Source organism: Patiria miniata, unplaced genomic scaffold (genome assembly GCF_015706575.1).
Source record: "Patiria miniata isolate m_02_andy unplaced genomic scaffold, ASM1570657v1 HiC_scaffold_3, whole genome shotgun sequence".
Classification (NCBI taxonomy): Eukaryota; Metazoa; Echinodermata; class Asteroidea; order Valvatida; family Asterinidae; genus Patiria; species Patiria miniata.
The window spans coordinates 17,030,425-17,056,972 of NW_024037069.1; the positions used below are offsets into that span (position 1 = coordinate 17,030,425).

Genomic DNA, 26,548 nt, shown 5'->3' on the forward strand with positions numbered 1-26,548 from the left:
AATGAAAGATGATGTCTCAAAACCGCCAAACTCACTGGTTTGACTGGAATCCTGCTGCTGCACAATTTTAACGTGTTTTTAGATGGGGTTATGATCGAGAATAAGCTTTATGTGGCCTCTCTGGTCTCCCATAATATTTGCACTAAGTTTAGTCGGGCACCATTAGCAGTCATCAGCCGACATTTGAAGCAAAAAAAAACAGGTAAAAAAAAAAAAAAAAAGCCGCGTCACCGCACCACTTTTTGGGCAAGCTCCATACCAGAAACCGGAGACTTTTTTGGGGGGCCTTATCTCAGGAATTTTTCCAAACACTTGTGAAGTCTCTCAAAGGATGATTGAAATAAAAAGATCAATCTTCTGCAGTTAAAATAATTTCACAATAACTTACAAATAGGTTCCAAGGTTGAAATTTATTTGGATGTAACAACTTTAGTCAACAGTTTTTTAATCATTTTGGCCATTAAAGAAATAAAAATTTCAAAATTTCGAATTTTAAATATGATGGGTCTTTCCCAATGACATCGTCAGTGGACTTTCCCTGTCAGAAAAATCCTCAGGCTCCGAGGCTCATAATATAAAAGAGCCTTAATTTCGAAAAGCTTCAGTTCCTCAAGAGGGCGCTATACCTTATTGGAGGTTTATAAAATCCCGGCTTCGTGCAGGCTTAGTCTTCGTACTGTAGCCGAAGGTTCAACTTAAAAGAATCCTGCTGCGTTCATATTCGTGCAATTAGACCATGCAAAAGCCTTGAGTGGCAGAATCGATGTTCCGTAGCAGAAAATGGCCCAAATATTGTACTGGACCCGGTCAAGCTGAGGATTAAAATCATGCGGCTGGGCTCACTGAAGCGCAAAGCGGAGACGAAGTCAACAATTTGTGTAAACCCCCACAATATCGACTAGCGCATGTTCCGTGCATGACGCAGGGTCATGATCATGGAGCTATAAAAAGGCTTTTTATAGCTCCATCCATGGTCTGATCAACCGACCGCGTGTTTTACTCCGGTTATACGTCAAGGAAGACACGGAAATGAACAAATCCATAAATCTAACAAAGGCCTAATCACAGGAGGTACGATAGAGGAATTAACTGAAATGAGGACACGAGAAGAAAAGGATGACGTATTCCGAGGTCTGTATTAAAATGCCAGTAGCTTTATTTGTAGTCAACTCGAGTTTCGTCCTGTGTCTTGGTTTCGGGACATTTCTGTGACCTGATGTCACTCTTTATCCGCCTCCACTGTGGATAGAAAACAAAATAATGGTCTCAGTTAACTAAAAAAAAATGTGGGGAAAAATGTTGCAACCTGACGCCACTTTTTTCTTCATATATCATCTCAATGAAGGTCAGTCATAGCAAAAATGATGATAAGACATGAACTTATCTGGGACTGAGAAACTGCATTTCTAAGTTTGTGAGGAAATACTTAGAAATGTGTTTTGACTCCCCATAGACTTTGCACACAACCGCCGAAGTGGCGTCAGGTTGCAACATTTTTTCCCAAAATGTGTGTGCCAAGATTTGAGAATATAGCGCTAATTTATTGCCGATTTTTTTTTGGGGGGGGGGGAGCAAATCACCCCCCTTTGCCCCCTCCCATCCCACTTTCACCACCTATTTTCTACATTATAAGCCTAACATTATATTATAGATTATAATGATATTCTTTATATACCATATAGATTTAGGTTAATTCTAGAAAATTTGAATTTTTTTTTCTCCATCGTGTAGGCCTACCTGCCAAATAATCCACCAGTTCCCTGCAAATAGCTGGTAGACTGCTACCATGCTGGTTACTCGCCGCAACTTGGACAATGTACACGTTGTCACGGAGGTTGAACTGTGAACCCTGACGTATCAGATGCCTGTAGGAAAAAAATAAATCTTCGAAAGATTAATTGATTAACAAAGTACAAGAATTTCTGAAATCGTTTTCTGCATAATCGTTCGTCAACGAATTTGATATTTTGAAACCAATAGACCTTTAGGCCTAGGTATAGGCCTATCTTCGGGTATATTGAGGTAGGCCGATGTCTAATTGGTAACGTAAACCAACCTATACTATTTGAACACACAATTCAGTGTACATGTAATTATTTATCATAATTAAGAATACAAAATTATGTGATTTGCGCAATCTCCAGGCTTCGTATGCTAATAAAGCTTGTACCTTAATTAATTACAACGAAACAAGCGCAGTGGAAAGTTAGACTATATCAAAAGGTGTTTTGGGCAAATGTTAAGAGCATTTATTATTTTCGATTAGTCAGAAACTGCATGATTCCCGACCCTGTGATTTGCGTGGGAACCTCATCTAGCACGATCCACGGCTTGTCAATGGTCATCTTGATATCTCGGATCATCACGTGGTACATGGTGGGCGCGGTGTGGTTGGACCACGTGACCGGCGACCAGCGAATCAGCACCTTGTATTCCCGCTCGATGGCGTAGTTCCCGTACTCGATCGTGACCGGCGCGGGCGGAGCCGGAAAAGCTGAAAGTTTGAAGAAAAAGATGGCAAGTATACATTCATGTAGCGTATTAAATTATGTTCCACTATGGGCTCTAACAAAATGATGGTTAATTTCTCAACAAAATTTGGCCGCCAGCTCACCACGCTCCCCGGCGAATTTTGTAAATTGGTGCCTTTTCATCAACGTATTTCTGGGCCATTACACAAATAGATGATATCGGTAGCCTTCTTTCCGAAGGATGAAATAACTACTCGTATTCTTTATTACTAAGGATACGGACGTGACATCCATTTTTGTAAAGGTTAAGGGTCTAAATAGTTATGATCATATGCTTTTTGTGCATGTTTTCGTGTGAAGCCATAACATTCCTCAAACTCTTATATGGGGTGCATCACACCTTATCGTGCTGAATCCGCTCAGTGGATACCATACGTTGAGAATACAGGGAAAAAGTATGCACAAGTTTTTTAGGTCTCGTTATACTGGATTCCGTTGCTAATAGCGCGCAAAAATAAGACTAAGTGTGCCCACGTACACTGTATCTTGAAACCACCTTTTAACTCGCGTTCATTATTTTCGATTTTCATCCCAAATTAAATTGATTCCTCTTCTTATTAATGGCCCTTATTTTGCGAGTCGGCCATATTGGATTGAGACTTTGAGAGTGAGGTAAAATCTTCATTTTTGGAACTTGTGTAGAGAAATGGAAGCAATGATGTTGCAAATTAATACCAGTCTGCTCTGATGAATAATTTAAAATTTGTGATTAGACATACTCTAATGTTTTAAGCCACATTTAAAAAAAAAATGAAACTGAGGCTATAGTGAATAAATAGCCTGACACCATCCCATTCAGCAGTTCACAAATTATGAAATACATGTACATTCAGGGAACACGACAACAATGGCCAAAATTGTACATAAGGCCCATTGATATATTTCTCAGTATTCTAGCAATACAAAATATCTAACTTTTTAATGAGACATGAACCCAAACAAATCGCCCCATGTTTAGTTATTGAATTATTACTTTACAATTTCGAATAATTGGCTGCCAGACAATAATTCCATTCTCGAGGGCTAGGCTGGTTCCCGCCCCACGATCAGTATCGAATGTGCGGATCGGACCAGTCTGCTTGCGAAGCGGGTCTGTTTGTGCCCTAACCAAAAAGTCTTTTTTAAGAGGGTTGTAGACGTCAAAAAAATGGGAGGAAATTATGTCTTTTTGTTGGAATAAAAAAATCAAGTTAGTTTCCTTATAAACGAAACCATGCATGGGGCGAAATATTTTCACAAGGTATTCGATATCAGTGTTCATCTTCATTTTGGGCAAGTTTTCTGTCATTGAATCGATAGGTACTTGGTTTTTTTTTCCATACCATGTCTGAGTGTCTTTACCACCGTGACCTGACTGTGGCCGCTAGTGGCCGCGCCGTACCCATGCTTGGCCGTCAAGCACAGCTCGTACTCGGTGGACGCTGACAGCCCGCGGACCGTCATGGCGAACGTGGAGTTGTCTTTGGTAGGTAGAGTCCGGAACGACGTCAGGTTGTAGATGGGGTAAGGGTGGACCTCCGACTTCGGGTGGATTAGTGTGTGGAGGCTTTCATTGCCGGTAAGTCTGCAAGGGAGACAAAAAAGGTTTCGAGTATAAAAACTTGAATACACTCATAAATGGCCAAACGCCATTTTTTTCTCACCTCAACGGCACAAGCGGTCTACTCGTGCATCTATGGAACAAAAGAGCAAACAGGAGAGCTGCAATGCAAACGATATTAATTAAAACCTGCTGTGAGTTCATGCTCTTTTTAAATTACTCAGAAATTTGTTGGTCAAAACAAATTCGCATTCCACTTGTTCCCTATTCGAACATTGCCAAATAATATTTTGTGGCCGGCCCTATAGCTTTTGACCACGAAAATCCTCGGTAAACTCAGTCCAGTCAAGATTGAAGTCTTTATAGATCATGAAATACCGAGTCGTGAAAATCAGAAGCCCTACACAGATTATAGGCCTACGGGATTAACGAATGGCACAATGAAAGGGCTCAGGGGTTCGAGTCACGTCCGAGTCGTGAGCACTTTGCATTAATTAACAACACAAAAGATCTGGAGACCGGTTTAAAATATGTACGTTTTTTTCTAAATGGGTTTTACATCTTCCGGAGTGAAACTCAAACTATAGCCCAAACGAATTCGCTTTTGTGGGAATAGTTATACGTTCTATAGTGGGGTTGTTTTTTTTGGGGGGGGGGAGACGACAAGACAAGTGCTGTCATTAAGAAAAAAATGTCTCGAGATACTTGCCTGTCCCTGTAATGTACGTTGTAATAAAGCAATGGCCACTCATATTCCATGGGCACATGCCAACTGACTGTGATGTTCGTGTCACTCGGGGAAAATGCGACACCGTCCGGTGCTCCAAACACTGTTTTATGTCATTATTTGTACAGAAAATTAAAACAATTAGAGTTAGATTATTTGTACCAGATTCACAAAATGGTGTGTGCACGGGCGCCCTGATAATAAGTGACAAAATTCAGCAGGCATAACTGTTCAAACGGCAAACGTTTACGTTTCTATTTCAAACGGGCGTTGAAGACTCCTGTCCATGTTTTTGCCGTTAGACAGAGAAATCTATTCGCCACAGAAACGTCTATTTGCCCATTTGCACACATTTGCTTTCCCGGAATAATTTGTCGTTTGAGTAGGCAAAAAAATGACGACCCTGCTTAAATAGTAGATACCAGAATCAAAAAGCAAATCTCCGCGATATAGCAGCCACTTTTGTTTAGGTTTAATAGCCTCAACTCTCTAGCAAAGAAAACTGATTTAAACGGCTGAATTGGAAAAAAAAACTCGTGTAAAATTCTAATCATTGGACATAATTACGTGGGCAAGCCTTGGTGTTACACCGCCATGTCTTGACTGCGTTCCCTCGGCACTGCTCGCCGCCCCACTGCGGCGCGGGCCGGGAGCAATTCCTGGCTGAAACACGGTAGCCGCCTCCACATGTCACCGGACAGGCCGACCACGCCGACCAGCTAGACCACCAACCATGAACTGAAACAACATCAAAATGTTTTTAAAAGGTGCTCGATCGAGAGCTTGTAAGAAGAATTCACGAGCCGATACTCGCGTGGGACTCGAACCCACGACCTTCTGCATGGCGTCTATAAACCAACGGCTACCGCTGAGCGTGTCGGGGTCGGCTGGCCGGTTCATATCTGATGTATTGCAATTCTCGCAAATAAATAGTCCATTATAGGAAGAAACATTTTACTAACAAGTTGCACATCAGGGATACAAGGTAGATTAGGAAGACATTTCAATGTCTCCATAATCATTCAAGTCCCATTTCTAGGTGCAGTTTTAATGTCGCAAATAGGCTAAATCGATTACTCGTGATGCAAAACCCAAATATACAAAGTTTGGTAAGGGTAGGTAAAGTCCATGGACATGTATCCCAGCGACCTCCTAGCCAAGATCCCGAGATGGTGTTTTCAGGAGGATACCAACGAAGTACGAAGTATACCTTTTCCCGTGATGTAAATTACTCTTCTTACTCAGGCACAGTATTCCACAGACTTACGAAGTTTTAAGCAGTAGGCATATTTGCTTTATTTGTGCTTACTTGGGCACGGTTGCTCGTTGCACCTCTGCCACTGACTGTAACTCTTCATGTTGCCGCTATCCGGGCAGTCACTCCCTCCCAAGCCGGGCCTAGGGTCCGTACAGGACCGAGACCGTGCCTGGACCCCTCCACGACAGCTATGGGAACACACGGACCACGGCGACCACTGAGACCAAGCGCCATCTTGAAAACAGGTAAGAAAAAGTATGATCATAAATACGCATGGTAATTCTGCCGTCTGTTAAAACTCAAGTTAAACTTGGCTTAAACCTTAAACTTGGTCACGTCCTTTGTGAGTGTGTTGGATTCAATTCTGACAGTTTAACATAAGTTAAAACCTAGTACTCCGGTTTTACTAATTATTCCGTAAGACATTCAATGATAAACCTTTAGGCCTTTTTTTTTTACTGAATGTATCCTCGATCCTTCAAAATCATCCACCTACTTCCATGGAGATATTTGATAATGCCTCATTCCTCCATAATCATCAGTGGAGGGCCGAGACCACTGCCTCAATCCTTCAAAATCCTCCAACACAACTCAAGACGTTATATCAATGCGGATGATTATCATTATGCGCTATGTCACGCCGGTTGTCAGCTTACTGGTCCGCGGTCGCCGGTCGAAGGGTCGTTTCTCAGTGGTCATCATGTGGATCATTCGCAACTATTTAGATTTAGATCAATGACAATTTTTTTAGAAACTCAAAATCTCAGTGGGGGGGGGGGGGGGGGGGGACGGGGGGGGGGGGGGGGCGGGGGGGGGGGGGGGGGGCAAGGTTTCAGGGGGGGCGGTCGCCCCCCCCCCCACGCCCCCCCCCCCCCCCCCCCCCCCCCCCCCCCCCCGGTGGCTACGCCACTGTCAAGAAGCAGTGCGGATGATACCATGTTCTAAGCATTAATGTTTGCATGACTAAATCATAAACAACGCAAAGCATAGCTAGCTCAAGACCTTGACACGGTATATCCTCAAAAATTAACAGCAGGCATGCTGCCTCATTCTCCAAACTTCTCCAACCTCGCCTGGTTCATTTTGGTAGATCGAGAGCACCCGACTACGTCGTTGAACGTACCCAAGCACCGTTCGGTGTGACAGGCTTCGATCTCGCCGCCGTCTCCCTCGCAGTCCCGCCCGCCGTGTGTCGGCAGCGGGTCGGTGCAGCTCCGATTCCTGAGCGTGGTGCCGCCCCCGCACGTCTTGGTGCATGTCGTCCACTCGGACCAGTCAGTCCAACCACCGTCAACTGACGGAAAAAAAACCTCGGAAATAAACATGAAAGTTGTCACAGTGACAAATAAGCAATCTAGTAAATGGTTTCATCGGGAACCAAATAGACTCCCGATTTATCCTGAAACTTGGCAGCAATTTTTCAAATCTACAATGAAGGTATCGTTGCTCCATCAACTTGAAAACTACTCCCTTCCTTTTTTATGCTCTCTCTGAATGGAACCGACATGTTGAGGAAAGGGTTACTTTTCATTTGTAAGTCGCTTTCGTGTCGTTGGGTTTGGTTTAGCCCAGTTTGGACGACTTCTTCATTGCATTACGACTGAAGAAGTGACGAGGTACGGGAGTCCACCTGGGCTAGGCTTGGTTGCTTGAAACGATAGCCTACAGACTTGCCATGTTTAGCCTCTCTTCCAGCCGGAACGAGCAAAGGGCCAATAGCTTACCGCCACATGGTTCTGGATTACAGTCTGGAATGACGTCCGTTGCGTTTCCCTCGCAGTCACGACCGCCCCATGCCGGCACGGGATTGGTGCATTCCCGGCTTCGGACGATCTCTCCTCCACCGCACAACACAGTACAGTTACCCCAGGCTGACCACTCCGTCCAGTTACCGTCCACTAATGAATTATTACAAAATGTATGAGTGTTGCACGAAAAAAAATATTATTAAAATGGTGGCGGTATTATCGTGTTGTGCATGCCCTAAATGCCTTTTCTGATACCTTTGCTTTCTATCCAGAACCAATTATAAACGCTTAATTTTAACTTACTCCAAAAAGTGTTTATTTTGAGCACAAAATGTGAAACGCTGGTGTACGTTAGCTATTCAACAACAAAGACTCACAATGTTTAGAAATAGAAAGATTTTAAGGTGGCCTGGGTTTGTTTTAACATAGGTAGGCCTATATCTGTCAAACAAGAGATTTTTGCTGAACCTGAACGAGGAATAAGCTATTATCTGCACCCTGTTCTGTAACAACTGTTATTTTGAAAGACTGTTTTTATGAATAATTTGTTGTCTTATTATCTCTTTGCATCAGGCGCGGATCCAGGGGTGGGCCGCGGGGGCACGTGCCCCCCGTCAAATTAAGTCCACAAAAAAATAAAATGAATAAAACAGGGGGGAAAAGATGGGGAGGTGAGAGAAATGGAGGGAAGGAGGGCAACCTTCTAACAAAAATACTGGTGCCGATATTAAACATCAGCGGCCTGCAAACATTGTGTACTGGCCGTATGACTAGGGAACTCGAGAAGCTTCGAAATAAACCGCGATCCCGACCACCGTACGTACTCCATACCTAACCCTGCATAGTATCGGTTTATGAAATACGATTCATATGAGCGTGCGGACAGGTGTAGCGTGAATTTACGTTTCTATGAAATTCGGACTCATTGGTAATAACGCGCATGCGTAAGTATGGTAATTAGGAAAGTGACCGGTCACGTGAGAAGGATTAACCAATAATAGGGAAAAGGGGTCCGATTTTCATAGGAGTCGGATTTTCATGTGACACCGGTACGAAAAACATGCACGTTTAGCGCAATGAGCGCGACATACACGTTGTACGCTGCTCTTTGTACCACACTATTGGTCAATGGTACGGTTTTCGTACGAACACTTTGCCAGCATTTCTTCGGCGCTTTGAGGAGTCCAAAACATGTCCGTTTCCGTAGAAATTTTCCATTGAAAATCTTTTCTTATTGATAAACTGAAAATTCGAACTTGATACACAACATTAGAAAGCATCATGCAAAAGTTTACAAACTATACAATTCCCTTTCAAAAATAAAATGCACGAAATAATTATGCAGACGAAAATGGTTATCAAGTGAAAAACAGAAAAAACTTAAAAGGCTTGTTAAAGCAAGAGTATATATTAAACCAATGAAAAAAATCCTTATTTAACTTAAAACATTTTGCTCAAATAACTCAGGGAAAGAGGGGCCAGGAATCGCCTCAGATTGCACCACAGAGCATCTAATTATCAAAAAAATTCCCGGGGCCCTTAAGCGGGCCCTGGACCCCACCCCGAATGACATTCGTGCTCCGCATTATTAGTCCTCGGGACAGATCTCCCTAGCCCTACACACCCATAAAACATTTTACTCAGCCTATCCAATTCCTTTTCAAAAATAAAATGCAAGAAGCTGATTATGCAGTCGAAAATACTTGGTTATCAAGTGAAGAACAGAAGAAACTTAACTAGGCTTGTATTAAGAAATACATGCGTACAATTTTAAAGTAATAAACAAAAAAATTAAAAAAACGCATGGTGTTACCGCAAACCGAAGCGATAATGGAAAAAAAATTATAATAATCTTCACAACATTTTGCTAAAATTGGGCAAGGAATCGCCTCAGATTGCACCACAAAGCATCTATAGAATCAAAATTTTCCCGGGGCCCTTCAGTGGACCCCGAACCCCACGCCGTAAGACACTGCTCCGCGTTCGCATTAGTCCTTGGAGCAAATGCCCCAGCGCATCGCCCATTGCAACAGTTTTCTAAGTCAATACAATTCCTTTTTTTTAATACAATGCTTGAAATTATGCAGACGAAAATACATGGTTTGCAACTTTGAAGTACACAGTAGCTTAAAATTTGTAAAAACAAGAGGTATATATTTAAAAAAAATCTTTATAAGCTTAACAACTTTTGCTTAAATAATTCAGGAGGAAAGGGGCCAGGAATCGCCTCAGCATGCACCACAGAGCATCTATGATACAAAATTTCCCGGGGCCCTTGTTCACATTGTTTTAGAATAATATATCTTATTAGGCTATTTGCAGCACATTTATCTATCTGTTCGTACCTGGGCAGTCGTAGACGTCCATGCAGTCCTCCTGCTGGAAGTGGTTGGCCGGCATCCCCACCCCGGGGCAGTCATCACCCCCACTGGAAGGGGGCGGGTCGCTGCATGTCCGCTCACGGGTCTTGTTACCGAAGCCGCACGTCTTGGAGCACGGCGACCACTCCGTCCACTGGGCCCAGTTGCCGTCTCCTGATGGTCATGAGAGGTATCAACAACTTTCACTAAGTCGCACTTTTCCATTATATCCGAGGACTAACATTGTGCTTCCTTTTGTTCCAAATAATAAATTATAACACTTCTCCCATAGAATAAGTGCACGCGTATATAGCGGCGTACGTGAGCGGGACGTTCTAAACAAAAGAAATCTCCGTTCGAGGACAAGGAATCTGATATTCTCTCTTACATTTTGCTGTTCTGTATAAGCGATCTGCACCACACTTAGTGTTTTGCTACATGTCCATGAAATTGATACGCATTTAAGGTTTTAGTTAATGAGCGAGAATCCCAGTCTATATCTAACTTGAAAGCTCATAATGTTGGAAATGAATAACTTAATTTTCGAACTTAAAAAGCACACAGTTGACTTTAATATGGCCACGGCTGTAATTACTTCTGCATGCACCATCTCCGCACGATTCGACCTCGGCGTCTTCTCCGCTGCAGTCTGCCCCTCCGTGCTGGGCCGGCGGGTCGGTGCACGTACGGACCCGGTCTCTGGTACCGCCATCGCACGTGCGACTGCATGCCAACCAGGTCGACCACTGGGCCCAGTTACCATCAACTACAAGGAGGAGAACAATATTGACTGGTTAGGAGGCCACTAGTGTGGAAATAGAGCAGCCAACACAAGATATAATACAGGTCGACCAGGTAGCAATATTTTTTTCCATACCACACATTCACTATGGGCATATATCAAAGCACCTTGAGTTGCAAGTCGGTTCTCTGACTCTATTTCCCATAAAAGATATCCTCCAAACTACAAATGGGAAAAAAAAGAAAAATGTTCCAAATGACTAAGAAAACGTTTTAAGAGAAAAAAAACAAGTAAAGAAAGAATGAAAATCAGACCCATGGCATTCCATCTCATGACCTATAACGGATGTACAGTTTAATGTAGTCAGCAAATCACGACCACGTAGACCAAGGGGACCAGTGTAACCATCAGCTACCAAGGAGGGGAATACTATTTTTAAGAGTGATTTCAGTCGTATCTTTGCTTATACAATGTACAGTGCCGTAACAGACTTTGAGCCATTTCCAATGTTCATGTATAATTTCTTATGTGTTTTCAACATGGGTGTCAAGGTGAAAAATGTAATTATACCAGTGGACTATACTGGGGTCCAATTGACAGGGGAATTTTAGGGGGCACTCAATGGATTTTTAACAGCAAAAGGCCCATGTTGTCTTTCAACAAAATTCTGAGCAGTGGGGGGGGGGGGGGGGTAATTGGCACAAGAAAGGCCTTTGGGAGGGGCGTGTCTCCATGAGCCCGCTTAGTTAGTTACATCACTATTGCCTTTGTCAATGCACAGCATATTTAAGTGTAAAAACATTATTTAAGCTATAAACTCAGCTTGGTCTTATACTTGGAGTTTAAGGTTTACAATTCTCTTGACTCGAAATGGAAAATATGCAATTTTTCGTTTACAAACTTGTTACCCACCAGGACAAGGATCCGGGCTGCAAACGTCCGACCCCACCGCCTCACCCACACAGTCGTCACCGCCCCAGGCCGGGGCTGGATCATCGCACACTCGGCTCCTGGAGACGCTCCCTCCGCCGCAGGTCACGAAGCACGCGGACCACTCGCCCCACCCGGACCAGCCTCCGTGGACCGCGCAAGGATCCACCGCGCACGGTTCGGTGGCGTTGGCGGGGCCCGCGCAGTCGGTGCCCCCGTTGGCTGGCGGCGGGTTGTCGCAGGCCCGCTCGCGGTAGCGCGTGCTGACTCCACACGTCGCGGTGCATTCGCCCCAGGATCCCCACTCGCTCCACTCGCCGTGCGTGGGTCCTGTTCAGCAATAAACAGTAATATTGTTTTCTAACCATGGTCACAACAAACTGACCGAGACGTCGAGTTTACACCTGTGGTACTTCTGAGAAGCCTCTTTGTGGTGTAGGCCTATAGGCCCGTTCCGCTCAACTTGACCCAATTTGTACTCCTAATCATGTAAAGCCTCAACGGCACGTTTTTTGTGTGTTTGCAAGTTTATTCATCCAAATCTAAATCTGACACTGTTACTTTTTCAACTGTTTACTAGAATACAGGCTATCAAACAAGTCAAACCAGTTTTTAAGTCCAGAATCTTTTCCCATGCGACCAAAAGTTTCCTAGGAAGGTACTTTCTAGAAAGGCAAAATCTAGGAAAGATGCAACCAAAACTAACAAACAATACATCGATCCAGGCCAACGCCTGCATCTTCATAATAAGTTCGTTATCAAGTTAAAAAAACCCTTAAAATAACTTCTGAATTGTACATACCATAAATCTCAATATAGAAATATTCATATCTGGGTTTCCGCTTGTGTCCGCGACTTTCCATATCGTGATAGTAGTAGTAGCCGGTGTCCGCTTTGGTTAAATAGGCAGTCCATCTGTTTTCAGCCAGACGAAAAATGAAAAAAAAAAGACATAAAGACAATATGAAAAGGTTTCATGCATAATGAAATATATTCTTTGCTAGTCATTTTGTTTGACATTGTGGCGCACAATTACTTTTCAAACTACCGTGTGCCTATGACGACAACAGTCTCTCTGTGTACTTCTGCCTCAAATACTGATCAAGTTCGACGGTCAAAAATGGTAACAAAAATTGATTTTTATCAACGTTTCGCGATCACGAGGGACTAAAATCACATGGAGCCGGAGCCGTACAGGAAGCCCATGGTTTCATTATTTGCAAGTAAGGCCAAAAAAAAGTCTCCGGATTCTGGTATGCGCGCGCGTCACCGTAGCCATGCGCGTCGGCAAAATGAAAAAAAAAATTCGATGAAAGATGATGTCTCAAAACTGCAAAACTCACTGGTTTGACTGGAATCCTGCTGCTGGACAATTTTAACGTGTTTTGATATGGGGTTATGATCGAGAATAAGCTTTATGTGGCCTCTCTGGTCTCCCATAATATTTGCACTAAGTTTAGTCGGGCACCTTTTGCAGTCATCAGCCGACATTTGAAGCAAAAAAAAACAAGTAAACAACAACAAAAAAGCCGCGTCGCCGCACCACTTTTTGGGCAAGCTCCATACCAGAAACCGGACACTTTTTTGTGGCCTAAGGCCTCGCTTTTATTTTGTTGTTATAAACGAAGAGGCATCCATAATACGTACCTTACATATCTTGAATACGGCCCTCGGTCCTGACGTAAGAAGCCAGACATGGATGCGTTCTGTACCTCATCCCCGTTCGCCTTGAACACGTAAGGTCCCTTTTTAACGTAGTCAGGACTTTTCTGGGGAAAATGCATTTTTGATAAAACGAATGTGTTGTTTTTATGTGCTATGGGGCGACTTTCGAATCGGGTTGCTTTCAGCATATGATTGGGTTTTGTCAGGTTAATAGCTTGGTTTGGGTTGGTTTGCAGATTGCCGGGTTGGTGAGGAATTAACTTTGGTTCGACTGGTTAAGCTTGGCTATACTGAACGCACTTTGTTCTTTTGCAGGGGCCGTATCATATGTCCGACGCCTCATAGGTCCGACGCCTCATAAGTCCGAAATTTCGGACTGAGGCGTCGGACTTATGAGGCATAAAATGTATTCATTCCGCCTCATAGGTTCGACGCCTCATAAGTCCGACGCCTCATAAGTCCGACAACGGAAAAACGAGGCGTTTAATTTGTCGGACTTACGAGGCGTCGGAGCTATGAGGCGTCGGAGCTATGAGGCGTCGGACTTATGAGGCGTCGGACCTATGTGGCGTCGGACTTATGAGCAGACCCCCTTTTGCAACTGAGGTATAGCCACTGTTACTCATTCCTTATGAGTTCCTTATCAAAAATTTTCAATACGCAGCCGTACGATCAAAAACGTCGATTTTTTTTTGATTACTTTGACTTATGTGCGACGCACATCTAGCGAACAAGTAACGAATTCAGCACATCCACTACGTATGAGATGCATATGAGTTGCGTATGCAGTGCGCAAGTTCGCTATCTGTGCGTTTCTCATAAGTAACGAATAAGTACAATGCGCTGCCCGCTCGCGGGACGAGCGGTACTAATTCGTGCAATACGTCGGCATTCGATATGAGTTCGTTCAGCGTGCGTTGTATCTGCGCTGCAAGTACGCTATGTATGCGTCCGATATAGGAGGTCAGCGAATTACCATGAACCAACCTCGTGCCCCGTGGGTACGATCTTGCAGCGCCATGTTGTTTCCCATCATGCCTTGCGCGATCGTAACCCCTGGAACAACCTCGTGCCCCGTGGGTACGATCCACTGATCTCTCTCTCTCTATATATATATAGTTCGTCCTTCGAAATTCGAAGATGACAGCCAACATCTCCATACTAGTTGTTGTGTGTTCGCAGATGGCTAATAAGTCCAATTCTAGCCAGGAAGCTACGGTCCAACACTGGACACACTAGGTTGGGGGTGGGGGTGGACACGTAGGGAAGCATCTAGCTGACGAGATTTTCGTTGCTGTCGTTTCAGCTCAGCCTCCCTGATGCGACGGGCTTCGAAGCTTGATGCACCTTCGTGTGATAATCTTCTCCATGCCGTTCGATCATGGGCATGTTCTTCCCAGCTACTCACATTGAAGTTGCATTGCTTCATGGTTGCTTTAAGGCAATCCTTGTATCTCTTGAATTGACCACCAGCCGATCTTTTGCCTGTTGTTAGTTCACCGTAGAAGATCTTTTTGGGGAGTCGATCATCAGGCATCCGTACTACATGACCTGACCAGCGAAGTTGAGCTCTCATGATCAAAGCACCTACACTGAGCAATTCCGCTCGCTTGAGGACTTCAGTGTCTGGGACCTTGTCTTGCCATCTGATGCGCAAGATCTTACGCATGCAGGAAAGGTGGAAGTGGTTCAGCTTTCTGATGTGGCGGCTAGGTTGTCCAAGTTTCACAGGCATACAGCAGGGAAGTCAGGACTGCAGCTTGATACACACGCAGCTTTGTTTTCAAGCTTATGCCTCTCCTATTCCACAGACGCTCACGAAATCTTCCGAAAGCTGAGCTGGCTTTGGATATCCGATTTGTGATTTCCTGGTCTATGTGGACCTCTCTTGACAGGGTGCTGCCCAAGTATGTAAACTTGTCAACAGAATGAAGGATGTGATCTCCAATGGTGATAACGGGTGGAACATATGGCTTACTTGGAGCAGGTTGAAACATCACTTCTGTCTTTTTCAGATTGATTGAAAGTCCAAAGCGGGAGCAAGCTGTTGCGAAGCAGTCCATGATGAGTTGTAAGTCTTCCTGGGTGTGGGCGACAAGAGCACAGTCATCGGCATATAGGAGTTCACGAACTAATTCATCGAATACCTTTGTTTTTGCTTGAAGTCTTCTCAGATTGAAGAGTTTACCATCAGTCCTGAATCTCATCTTCACGCCGATGTTGATGTCACGGAAAGCATCAAGGAGCATGCTAGCAAACACGACACTGAAGAGCGTTGGTGCAAGGACACAGCCTTGTTTAACTCCATTTGATACTGGGAAGGGTTTTGAAGACTCCCCATCGTCCGTTACTCGCGCCATCATACCATCATGAAACTGCTTAACCATCTCGATATACTTTTCAGGGCAGCCAATTTTGGACAGGAGTTTCCAGAGTCCTTTTCTACAGACGGTGTCGAATGCCTTTGTCAAGTCGACGAAGACACAGTAGAGGTCGGTATTCTGCTCTCTGCATTTCTCTTGTAGCTGCCGGACTGCAAAGATCATGTCGCCTGTACCTCTTCCTTTTCTGAAACCACACTGGCTGTCGGGTAGAAATGTGTTGGCAATGTGTGTTGTGAAGCGATTAAGCATGATTCTGGCGAGGATCTTACCAGCAATGACCAGCAGGGAGATTCCTCTGTGGCTGTCGCAAATGGAACGGTTGCCTTTCTTCTTATAAATGTGGACAATGGAGGCATCCTTGAACTCTTGGGGAAGCACTCCTTTGATCCACATCAGTTGGAATAGCTCTGTGAGGCGTTGCACGAACGAAGCATCTCCTGCTTTGTATATCTCGGCAGGAATTGAGTCGGAGCCAGCTGCTTTACCCATGGATAGTACATCAATGGCTTCTTCAGTCTCGGAGGTAGTGGGCACTTCAGCTAGGGCTACATTGACAGTGCTCTGAGGCAGTTGATCTAATGCCTCAGTGCTGATGTTTGAGTCTCTGTTTAACAGATTTTCGAAGTGAGAAGCCCAACGGTCCATGATATGGTTCTTTTCTGTGATTAGTGTGGTTCCATCAGAGCTCATGACGGGGGTAGAGCCACATGATTTTGGCCCATAAGTTTTCTTGAGCGTATCATAGAACTTCTTCATGTCTTTACAGTCTGAGTAGGACTGGAGCTCGTCCGCTTTTTTGCTCCACCATGAGTCGCACATAGCTCTGAGTCTGGCCTGCAGTGTCTTACGGATGCTCTGGAAGGCTGCTTTCTTCGATGCGGATTTTTCATCATTGATCATGGATAGGTGTAAGCGGTGTTTCTCTTCAAGAAGTTTCTTGATCTCCTTGTCATTTCCATCAAACCAATCTTGATGTTTCCGAACAACAGGGCCCAAAGTTTCGAAAGCTGCTGTGTGGACTGCATCTTTGAAGCATTTCCAGTCCTTTTCAATGTCGCCTGAGACCAAGTCAGCAGAGATGAATTGCTGGTACATTGCGCTGCACAGTTCACATTTTACAGCGGCGGTCTTTAATTTGGTAACGTTGAGCTTCTTTGGTGGCTTCTTGCCCTGAGGTCTCCTGAGTGGTTTGATGTTGAAGTTGAACTTCGCACGGATGAGTCGATGGTCAGTCGAGCAGTCAGCTCCTCTCATAGCCTTGGTGATTTTCACATCTGCAATGTCCCTCTTCCTGATTATAATATAATCAATCAGGTGCCAATGTTTTGAACGGGGATGCATCCATGACGTTTTGTTTTTATTTGGAAGTCGAAACAAAGTGTTGCTGATGATGAGGTTGTGTTCTGCACTTTGAAGCATATATAAAGCACTGATCTCTATATAAAGACTGGATAGCGGATATCCATACAGCATTCACACAGTAGACTTTGCATATTGACCAATTCGCCCCCGGTCTCACGAAGATGGCTGCGTATAATACGAACGTTCAGCGCGTATATACGCGCGCGTTGTATCAACAGTTGACGCGCATTTTGGTCATGTACACATATTATGATGTTCTAAAAGGGACACATTTCCGTAGTGATTATTTTTTCCAAAACGCCGAAAAAGTGAACTGCGGCATTAAAAAAGTAATTCACGTCGATCATAATTGTAAACCTTGGTCAGTGGTGGTGGTCAAAATATAAGTCAAATGAACCGCGATGTTACAAAAGTAATCATGCTGTCTATAAAGACGGCAACTTGTCCTTTGTAGATCATCACCGGTCTCACCAATATGGCGTCAAATTCATTCATTGTGCAGCTCTCTGTTCGCTATCCAGTCTTTATAGTAGAACGATCTTGCAGCGCCATGTTGTTTCCCATCATGCCTTGCACGATCGTAACCCCTGGAATTGTGTTATTTAAATATACCAAAATACGGTATATTATAATTAGGGCTGCAGTTTATCCGTTTTACGTGCCGACGCCATCTTTAAAATGTTAAAAGTTGTGATTTTGAAGAATCAATACCTTCAAACACAACGTTTGGACGTTGTGTTAATTAGCAAAGATTTGTATTCAATGTACGTACCCCTTTCCATTTCGTGACTTTACAACCACAGATACAGGGTTTTTTTAGCAAAAAACGGGCGCTGAAATAATACATATCGTACAAGCATCGCGACTTTTGAATCATAATGTTTTTTTCGTACGTGACGTTACGTGCAAAGCTAAGCGCGCGAGCGCATTATGGGCGCGCCCGGCGTGCAATCTTCGAAATGCCCGCGCAGTACGCTGTGAATAGCCATTCAGCGTCATTTACGTCATCATCATAGCCAGGGGTTAGTGTAAGGAACGAGCACGCGCCCCTGTAGTCGGACTGCCACTGGAATTTTGTAATTTAAATATACTGTGGCGAAAATCGCAAGGATGCTTATTAATATCACAATTATTCCTTGCTAGCTTAGTATTTTAGTGCTTGAAACTTTGTATACAACTGACCTTTTCCCTAGCTGGAACCTTTAATTTAATCTAATAATATTTGTTGAATTTGTTCTTTGATCCTGTTGCAGTCTAGCCTTGTTCAATGCGGTCTCTCGGCTTTTTGTCGAAGGGAGATAATCGGGCCCTGCACCCGCAATCAACGCGGCTACGTGCGTGTACGACCCTTGTCCGTACGAACGGCTAACACAACCAGCAAGCAAACACACGTGAGTACGGACTGTACGCATGGTGTAATAAGGCAGTAAATGTAGGCCTACTGTGTTCTGCGTGTGGGTGTACGTACGACAGCCACAGAGGAATCTCCCTGCTGGTCATTGCTGGTAAGATCCTCGCCAGAATCATGCTTAATCGCTTCATAACACACATTGCCAACACATTTCTACCCGACAGCCAGTGTGGTTTCAGAAAAGGAAGAGGTACAGGCGACATGATCTTTGCAGTCCGGCAGCTACAAGAGAAATGCAGAGAGCAGAATACCGACCTCTACTGTGTCTTCGTCGACTTGACAAAGGCATTCGACACCGTCTGTAGAAAAGGACTCTGGAAACTCCTGTCCAAAATTGGCTGCCCTGAAAAGTATATCGAGATGGTTAAGCAGTTTCATGATGGTATGATGGCGCGAGTAACGGACGATGGGGAGTCTTCAAAACCCTTCCCAGTATCAAATGGAGTTAAACAAGGCTGTGTCCTTGCACCAACGCTCTTCAGTGTCGTGTTTGCTAGCATGCTCCTTGATGCTTTCCGTGACATCAACATCGGCGTGAAGATGAGATTCAGGACTGATGGTAAACTCTTCAATCTGAGAAGACTTCAAGCAAAAACAAAGGTATTCGATGAATTAGTTCGTGAACTCCTATATGCCGATGACTGTGCTCTTGTCGCCCACACCCAGGAAGACTTACAACTCATCATGGACTGCTTCGCAACAGCTTGCTCCCGCTTTGGACTTTCAATCAATCTGAAAAAGACAGAAGTGATGTTTCAACCTGCTCCAAGTAAGCCATATGTTCCACCCGTTATCACCATTGGAGATCACATCCTTCATTCTGTTGACAAGTTTACATACTTGGGCAGCACCCTGTCAAGAGAGGTCCACATAGACCAGGAAATCACAAATCGGATATCCAAAGCCAGCTCAGCTTTCGGAAGATTTCGTGAGCGTCTGTGGAATAGGAGAGGCATAAGCTTGAAAACAAAGCTGCGTGTGTATCAAGCTGCAGTCCTGACTTCCCTGCTGTATGCCTGTGAAACTTGGACAACCTACAGCCGCCACATCAGAAAGCTGAACCACTTCCACCTTTCCTGCATGCGTAAGATCTTGCGCATCAGATGGCAAGACAAGGTCCCAGACACTGAAGTCCTCAAGCGAGCGGAATTGCCCAGTGTAGGTGCTTTGATCATGAGAGCTCAACTTCGCTGGTCAGGTCATGTAGTACGGATGCCTGATGATCGACTCCCCAAAAAGATCTTCTACGGTGAACTAACAACAGGCAAAAGATCGGCTGGTGGTCAATTCAAGAGATACAAGGATTGCCTTAAAGCAACCATGAAGCAATGCAACTTCAATGTGAGTAGCTGGGAAGAACATGCCCATGATCGAACGGCATGGAGAAGATTATCACACGAAGGTGCATCAAGCTTCGAAGCCCGTCGCATCAGGGAGGCTGAGCTGAAACGACAGCAACGAAAATCTCGTCAGCTAGATGCTTCCCTACGTGTCCACCCCCACCCCCAACCTAGTGTGTCCAGTGTAGGACCGTAGCTTCCTGGCTAGAATTGGACTTATTAGCCATCTGCGAACACACAACACCAACTAGTATGGAGATGTTGGCTGTCATCTTCGAATTTCGAAGGACGAACTATATATATACGTACGTACGTGTGGGGGATATACGCGCCGCGTGGCCTGTCGAACGACCGCCTTGTTGGGTCTGCAACTTCCGGGTTTAATGTCTTTCTTTACTTTTTCGTCCAGTTTTGGAAAAAAATGGGCGGGCTTCAGGATATGCGGGTATGCCGTGCATGATTATGTAGGTTCGTCTTGGACCAATCACATGAAACAACCTTCCCAATAGTATGATTAATTCATTCTAGCTGACCAATCGTAAGCTTCACAAGAATCATGTGACGACGCGCGGCATGCATAATGCATTACTCATCATGGCGTCTTCCATGTCTTTTTAGCGAGAGCGAAATGTTCGTCACTTTTTCAACAATTTGACATTGATTCGAGTTTTTCGGCTCGTGTAATGAATCCATTTGAGTGGGCAACGATCGTCTTATGACAGCATTACCTGCATAATTCGTTGGAGCCTTCAATACTGCTTCGGACAGACTGGGACTGAACGACTTTCACCCACAGCAACGGGCCGCCATTGCAGCGTTTCTTCGCGGATGCGACGTGTTTGTTAATTAGCCTATCGCGGGCTGACCAATGAGAATTCAGTATACGCGGGGGTGGTACCTCATTACCGTAATAGGTTTTGCTGGGTCAACTCAAAACCATCAAGGCGTTGGGTTACGCGGACTAGCTCATGCATGTACTGTGTGTGCATGGCTGTTGTACGAGTACGTGTGTGTACGTGCGTACGTGAAAGCATCGCTGTATGGTACAAGTTACTTTCTCACTAGCAGCGTACGGGCATCGATATGTGCACGCAATGCCTTGCCAAGTTGATTAGGGATTTTCTTAATATCGGCGAATTTTTTTTTTATCGGCGAATCGATAAGCCCAACGCCTTGGTCAAGGCTAGTTGCAGTCATAATTCCTCGGGGCTATGGACTCTCAGCAGTGCCTACGCTGACTTCCTGTTGTGTTGTTGCCACATGCACAGTGTTTACTGAATGAACGTACATGCTGTACGTTACCTTACGACACAACTGTGAGCCAGCGCATGCGTACTGCTGTGCTGTTACAAGCTACCGTAGATTGTTGTGTTATTTAGCCAATCACTGCAGTTGTATGAGATGCGCGCGTACGCGCGTGCAGAGCACGTCCGCACTGTGCCTATAAATTCCACAGATTTCCGAGTATTTGGGTTCTGTTCCCTCTTGGAGTAGGCCGCGCAAGACCTCAAGACAAGGCCTCAAGACCTATTTATTGCCCCACGTTTGCGTGCACTGATTAAGCAAGCAACCGTGTACAGGCACGGAGCTATAAAAAGGAGCTCCATGGTACAGGCTACTTGCGCTATTAATTGGGCTTTGTCGGCGGAAAACCACACGAGCGCTTTTGTGTGTGAAAATTCCGACACTTTAGACAAAATATAAGAAACTACTTTATGCGCTGTAATATTTTGAGATTGTATAAAACATTACAGGAAAAGCGGCCATCGAATCGATACGCTACTCACGCTACCACTGAGAAACTCATACCACAGCTTCATTATAATTTCCTTACTTCCTATAATAGAGGGCGCTGTCCCAAAGATATTCAAGTTTACTCAAGAAGATTAAATAAACTGAGTTTACCGTTTTGATCGGTTGAAAGAATTACTGCTTGTGGACATCTTTTATTGTTCATTATCTTGTGGTCGCTTGTAAATAATTCCCCCATCCCCTCCAAGAATCCCGTCTCACTCATCGACTCTTCATTCAAGATTCCGGCAGATAACTGGGACCCGATTTTATTAATATTAGGCAAGCCGGAATCGTTACAATACCAAAATACGGTACATTATAATTATGGCTGCAGTTTATCCGTTTTACGTGTCGACGCCATCTTTAAAATGTTAAAAGTTGTGATTTTGAAGAATCAATGCTTTCAAACACAACGTTTGGACGTTGTGTTAATTAGCAAAGTTTTGTATTAAATGTACGTACCGTCTTCGGCTTTCGTGCCTTTACAACCACAGATACCGGTTTTTTTTAGCGAAAAACGCGGCTGACATAATCCATATCGTACAGGCTTCGCGAATTTTGAATCATAATTTTTTTGTTCGTACGTGACGTAACGTGCAAAGCTAAGCACGCGAGCGCGAGCGCATTATGGGCGCGCCCGGTGTGCAATCTTCGAAATGCCCGCGCAGTACGCTGTGAATAGCCATTCAGTGTCATTTACGTCATCATCACAGCCAGGGGTTAGTGTAAGGAACGAGCACGCGCCCCTGGAGTCGAGGCTGCCCCTGAACACATAGCGTACTCATACCGCGCTCGACCGATGCGGGACCGATGCGCTGCGTATTTATAACTTATGACCTGCGTAATAGCGTACGCAGCGTAGTTTTGTGCATGCCCAAAACTATCCAGCGTACTGGGCCGTACCATGCGTATGCCTGTGTACATAAAACTTACACAAAACGATAAAGATGCATATGAGGTGCGTATTGTGCGTACGACTGCGTATGAAAAAAAAACGTCAATGCTAAACTCATAAGGAATTAGGATACGCAGAAGTGTGACAGGGCCCTCCCATAATACGCATGCGTAATAAAAAGTAATTGTCTACACTGAACAAGGTTTGGCGAGAGGTTGGTCAGGTTTTTGTTTTGTTTTGTTTTGTGTGTGTGGCGGTAAGAATGTAAACACCGGCAATCGTGTACGTATAAGGTTAGGGCACAAACAATACGTCTGCGGTTAACCGAACGTCCACGACTGAAATTCGTGTACAAAACCAATGAGCGCTGTTGCTAAAAAGTTGGAATACAAACAAAGGAATGAGGATTAGGGACGATAGGGGGACCAAGATTGCCGGTGTTTGCAATAATGATGGGTGAGTGTACATGGGTCGCACGGAATATGACAACCGTTAAATTCAGAAAAATTGCCAATCCAGTCATTGGTTTACGTCACAGAAAGGTGTCAGTTAAAATATCGTGTATTTATAATTCTATTCTTGTATTTCATCAAATACCGTTCTTATATCGACCTTCAAGATGTAAAATTATCTGAATGTACATTTTGCAATATGGAAATAAGTGTTGAGATAAAGTGAAGTGAATTGAAATTGAAATTAATCTTTATGAATGTGTGCTACAATGTGCAGCATTTAAAATTGCAAGTAAGTGAGAATCACAAACATTTTTTGACTTATCAAATCTTACAATGAAGAAATCAATTTCCAGCGCTTCCCCCTCCCAGGCCGTTTCATTGCGGTAGTCCAGGTGATCGAGGGCTTCCAGTAGACTGTTGTATTCTGCAAAATGAAAATGACAACCAACCAACAAACCAATATACCAATTGATAAGTTGCCTCTACAAAAATATTCTGATGTGATTGTTTATTGACCCGTAACAAACTAGACATCACAGGTACAAGCATATCATTTTGAAACAGGATGCTTTTACATTGAAAATAAGTGGTGTGTGGAAACCAACTGACAAGCGAAGCCTTTCCAAAGATGATATCGCTGACTGACAGATAGTCTTGGTCCAAGTCTGGATTAGGATGTTGCTCCTCTAATACGCAGCCAGTCCCAACCGCCTGGCAATCGCGGTCCTACCGTTGTGGCGTCAGAGATCGCTATCATATCAACGAGATGAATCAAATCTAGTCTTCGGAACTGGGGTTCGCGTGCCAAAGTTCCCAGGCCTAAGACAGGATTCGATGCATCTTGTTGATAGCGCTTTTTACTGTATATAGGGTGAATTACAAAAAAAAAAGAAACCCAAATGTCGGGACCATTGTTTTAGTGAAGTTCTGCATGTAGGACTGTAATAATCTAGATTATGAAAGCCCAATTCATAAGTTTTTTTTAGCACAAGAATCATTCAAATCACTCATGAAATTTTTAGGTTACGGAATTTTAAACACAACCACCGTTTTAAAGTTCTGTCCACGGATCACAAAAAGGTAAGGGTTCTTTCAGCAAAACGAAAACAAATCGCATAGGGATGTGTGTGAATTGTTTTCGTTTTGCTGAAAGAACGCACTCCTTATTTTTGTGATCCGTGGACAGAACTTTAAAACGGTGGTTATGTTTAAAATTCCGTAGCTTGAAAAGTACATGCGTGATTTGAATGACTCGTGTACTAAAAGAAATCTTATGAATTGGGCTTTCATATCCTAGATTTTGAAAGTGCCACACGCAGAACTTCACTTACTTCACTTACTCACCCTGTATATAAAAAAAAACACGTTGCTTTAACTTGCATTAAAGAAACAATCCAGATCAAGTTTTGGACCAAGAAGTAAATAGAAAGAAAGACGGAGTTCTTTCCCTGTACTGAAGAAAAATGGCCCAATTATTGGTTTGTGTTGGCAGTAATATACAGGGTGGTTAAAAAAAAAGGACACCCACTTTTGACAGCAATTTTCACTTACTTAATGAGCTTATTTTGAATATTTGTTCACATAGTAGTAAGGTATAGGCCTTTTACTTTGCATGGTGAAAAAAAGCTTAGTGAAAGTCGCAAAAATAGTGATATTATGCTAATTTGAATACAAGTCACCAAAATCAGTCTTGTCCACGGGTTATTTTATGTAAATTGGACGTTTTCGTAGTTCATACAAATTCAAAAACCTTCCCACCAAAATATATTTTGCCCTGGTAACTTTTTATTGAAGCTGTCCAATTATTCATGTCAGTGTTAAGATCATCTACTCAATGAGCCGTTGGCTTAAGTTCATTATTGCATAACATTACATAATACATGTATAACAATCAAATATAATGCCCTTTCAAATAAAGCTCCAATAGCTGAGCTCAGTCAAGCGAAGGGAATGTATACCTCCGTGGACAAAACAGGTTTCGCACATAAAATGTTCAAATTAGCATAGCTCAACAACAAAAAATGTGCAAATGCAACGATTTTTTTCGTCACAGTTGCTTAAAAGGCCAGTACTTTAATAGCTACTAATCGGCAGTTAAAAATACTTTGTAAAAATAGGTGAAAATTGCTGTCAAATGTGGGCGTCCCTTTTTTTTTAACCACCCTGTATAGACCAATGGAATCGGAGCTTACTTGCGCCGCATACTCGTGGGCGTTCTTGCCATCTGCCATACTCGCAGTGCATGGTGTCCTGCGAGAGTAAGAAGTCCGGCTGGGTCGGGTCCTCTCCGTCGAAATGATATCCGAAGCGACAGCCATAGGTGAGCCACCGCTCGTCTCCCGTGGGTGATGTGACGTCCAACACCACAAACGTGGCGAATGTCTCCCTGAACTCGTAAACAGTACAATCTGAGAAGAAGAAATATAATATGTTTGATCAGATTTATATAATTTATTATGCATATTCCCAAGTTACGTCTATCTTAATATGAAGATCACAAAATTCAGCTGTCCACCACTGATCATTTACCGTTCTAAGAACTGAGAAATACCCATTCGATACAACGAAACGTGGACTGTTTCCCCACCTCGATGAATGGGGGAGACCTTGCAAAGGAAAACATACCAAAATCGCCATTAATATTTCAGGGAAAAAATGGATGACTTGTTCCTCATAAGTATTCAAAACACAAAATCTGACAGTAAAAACAATGTTTTAGTCTTGATTTAAATGATTAAAATATCATTTGCATTTGAATGCTTGTGTGTAATCTGTAAGTCCTGAGCTCAATGGCTTCAAATGGCATTTCATGGACAGCTATTTATATGGGTTCCTTAGAAATATTTGCAATATATTTGTACATGTATCCTGCAAATTAAACCGTCGATTTCGTATTCATGTCCTGACGATCTTACCTTGGTACGTTTCATCCAGCTGAGCAGCAAGTACCAGTAACAATAAGAACAGTCCATCGTTTGTTTTCATTTTGAAACGACCAGAATGGGAATCATTAATTTTGTAATTACTGAAATAAGACGGGACGGGCTAAACTTTTGCGATCGCATGCCATCGTGACTGAAATTTCAAACTCAGCCTTGGTCGCGCGCGTACCGTGCACGGTACGCGCGGTATAGAGTATGGAATAAAAGACTGGCGTCGTGATTTGGCGCAGAAACAATAACATTCCTCATAAATATATGATACGGCGTGGCCTAGTATGGGCTTTATTCGCGGGTCGGCAATATTAAATTAAAATCGAGGTAAAATCTTCATTTTTGGAACTTACGAAGAGAAATGAAAGCAATTACATAAAGTATGTTACAAATTAATACCAGTCTGCTCTGATGAATAATTTAAAATTTGTGGTTAAACATGCCTTAATGTTTTAAGCCAGATTTAAAAAGAA

General features: G+C 43.6%; 1 protein-coding gene across 3 annotated transcripts; it reads right to left on the reverse strand.

Moving 5' to 3' along the window:
- Positions 1-391: 391 nt before the first annotated feature.
- Positions 392-26,247, reverse strand: LOC119737785 (coadhesin-like). 3 transcript variants are annotated; one of them, XM_038212389.1, is made up of 17 exons: positions 26,058-26,247; positions 25,335-25,550; positions 23,475-23,566; positions 13,484-13,605; positions 12,639-12,751; positions 11,819-12,166; positions 10,760-10,930; positions 10,150-10,338; positions 7,781-7,954; positions 7,180-7,350; positions 6,108-6,290; positions 5,366-5,536; positions 4,781-4,901; positions 3,854-4,095; positions 2,290-2,494; positions 1,738-1,865; positions 392-1,239 (listed from the first exon to the last, which is right to left on the reverse strand). In XM_038212389.1, exons 1-17 carry the CDS (start codon positions 26,125-26,127, stop codon positions 1,220-1,222), a joined length of 2,736 nt encoding a protein of 911 aa, XP_038068317.1. In that variant the 5' UTR covers positions 26,128-26,247; the 3' UTR covers positions 392-1,219. The 3 variants fall into 3 exon arrangements, with proteins under 3 accessions (XP_038068317.1, XP_038068319.1, XP_038068318.1); XM_038212391.1 differs by lacking the exons at positions 23,475-23,566; positions 25,335-25,550; positions 26,058-26,247 and adding an exon at positions 20,727-20,981; XM_038212390.1 differs by lacking the exons at positions 23,475-23,566; positions 25,335-25,550; positions 26,058-26,247 and adding an exon at positions 18,020-18,123.
- Positions 26,248-26,548: the final 301 nt, after the last annotated feature.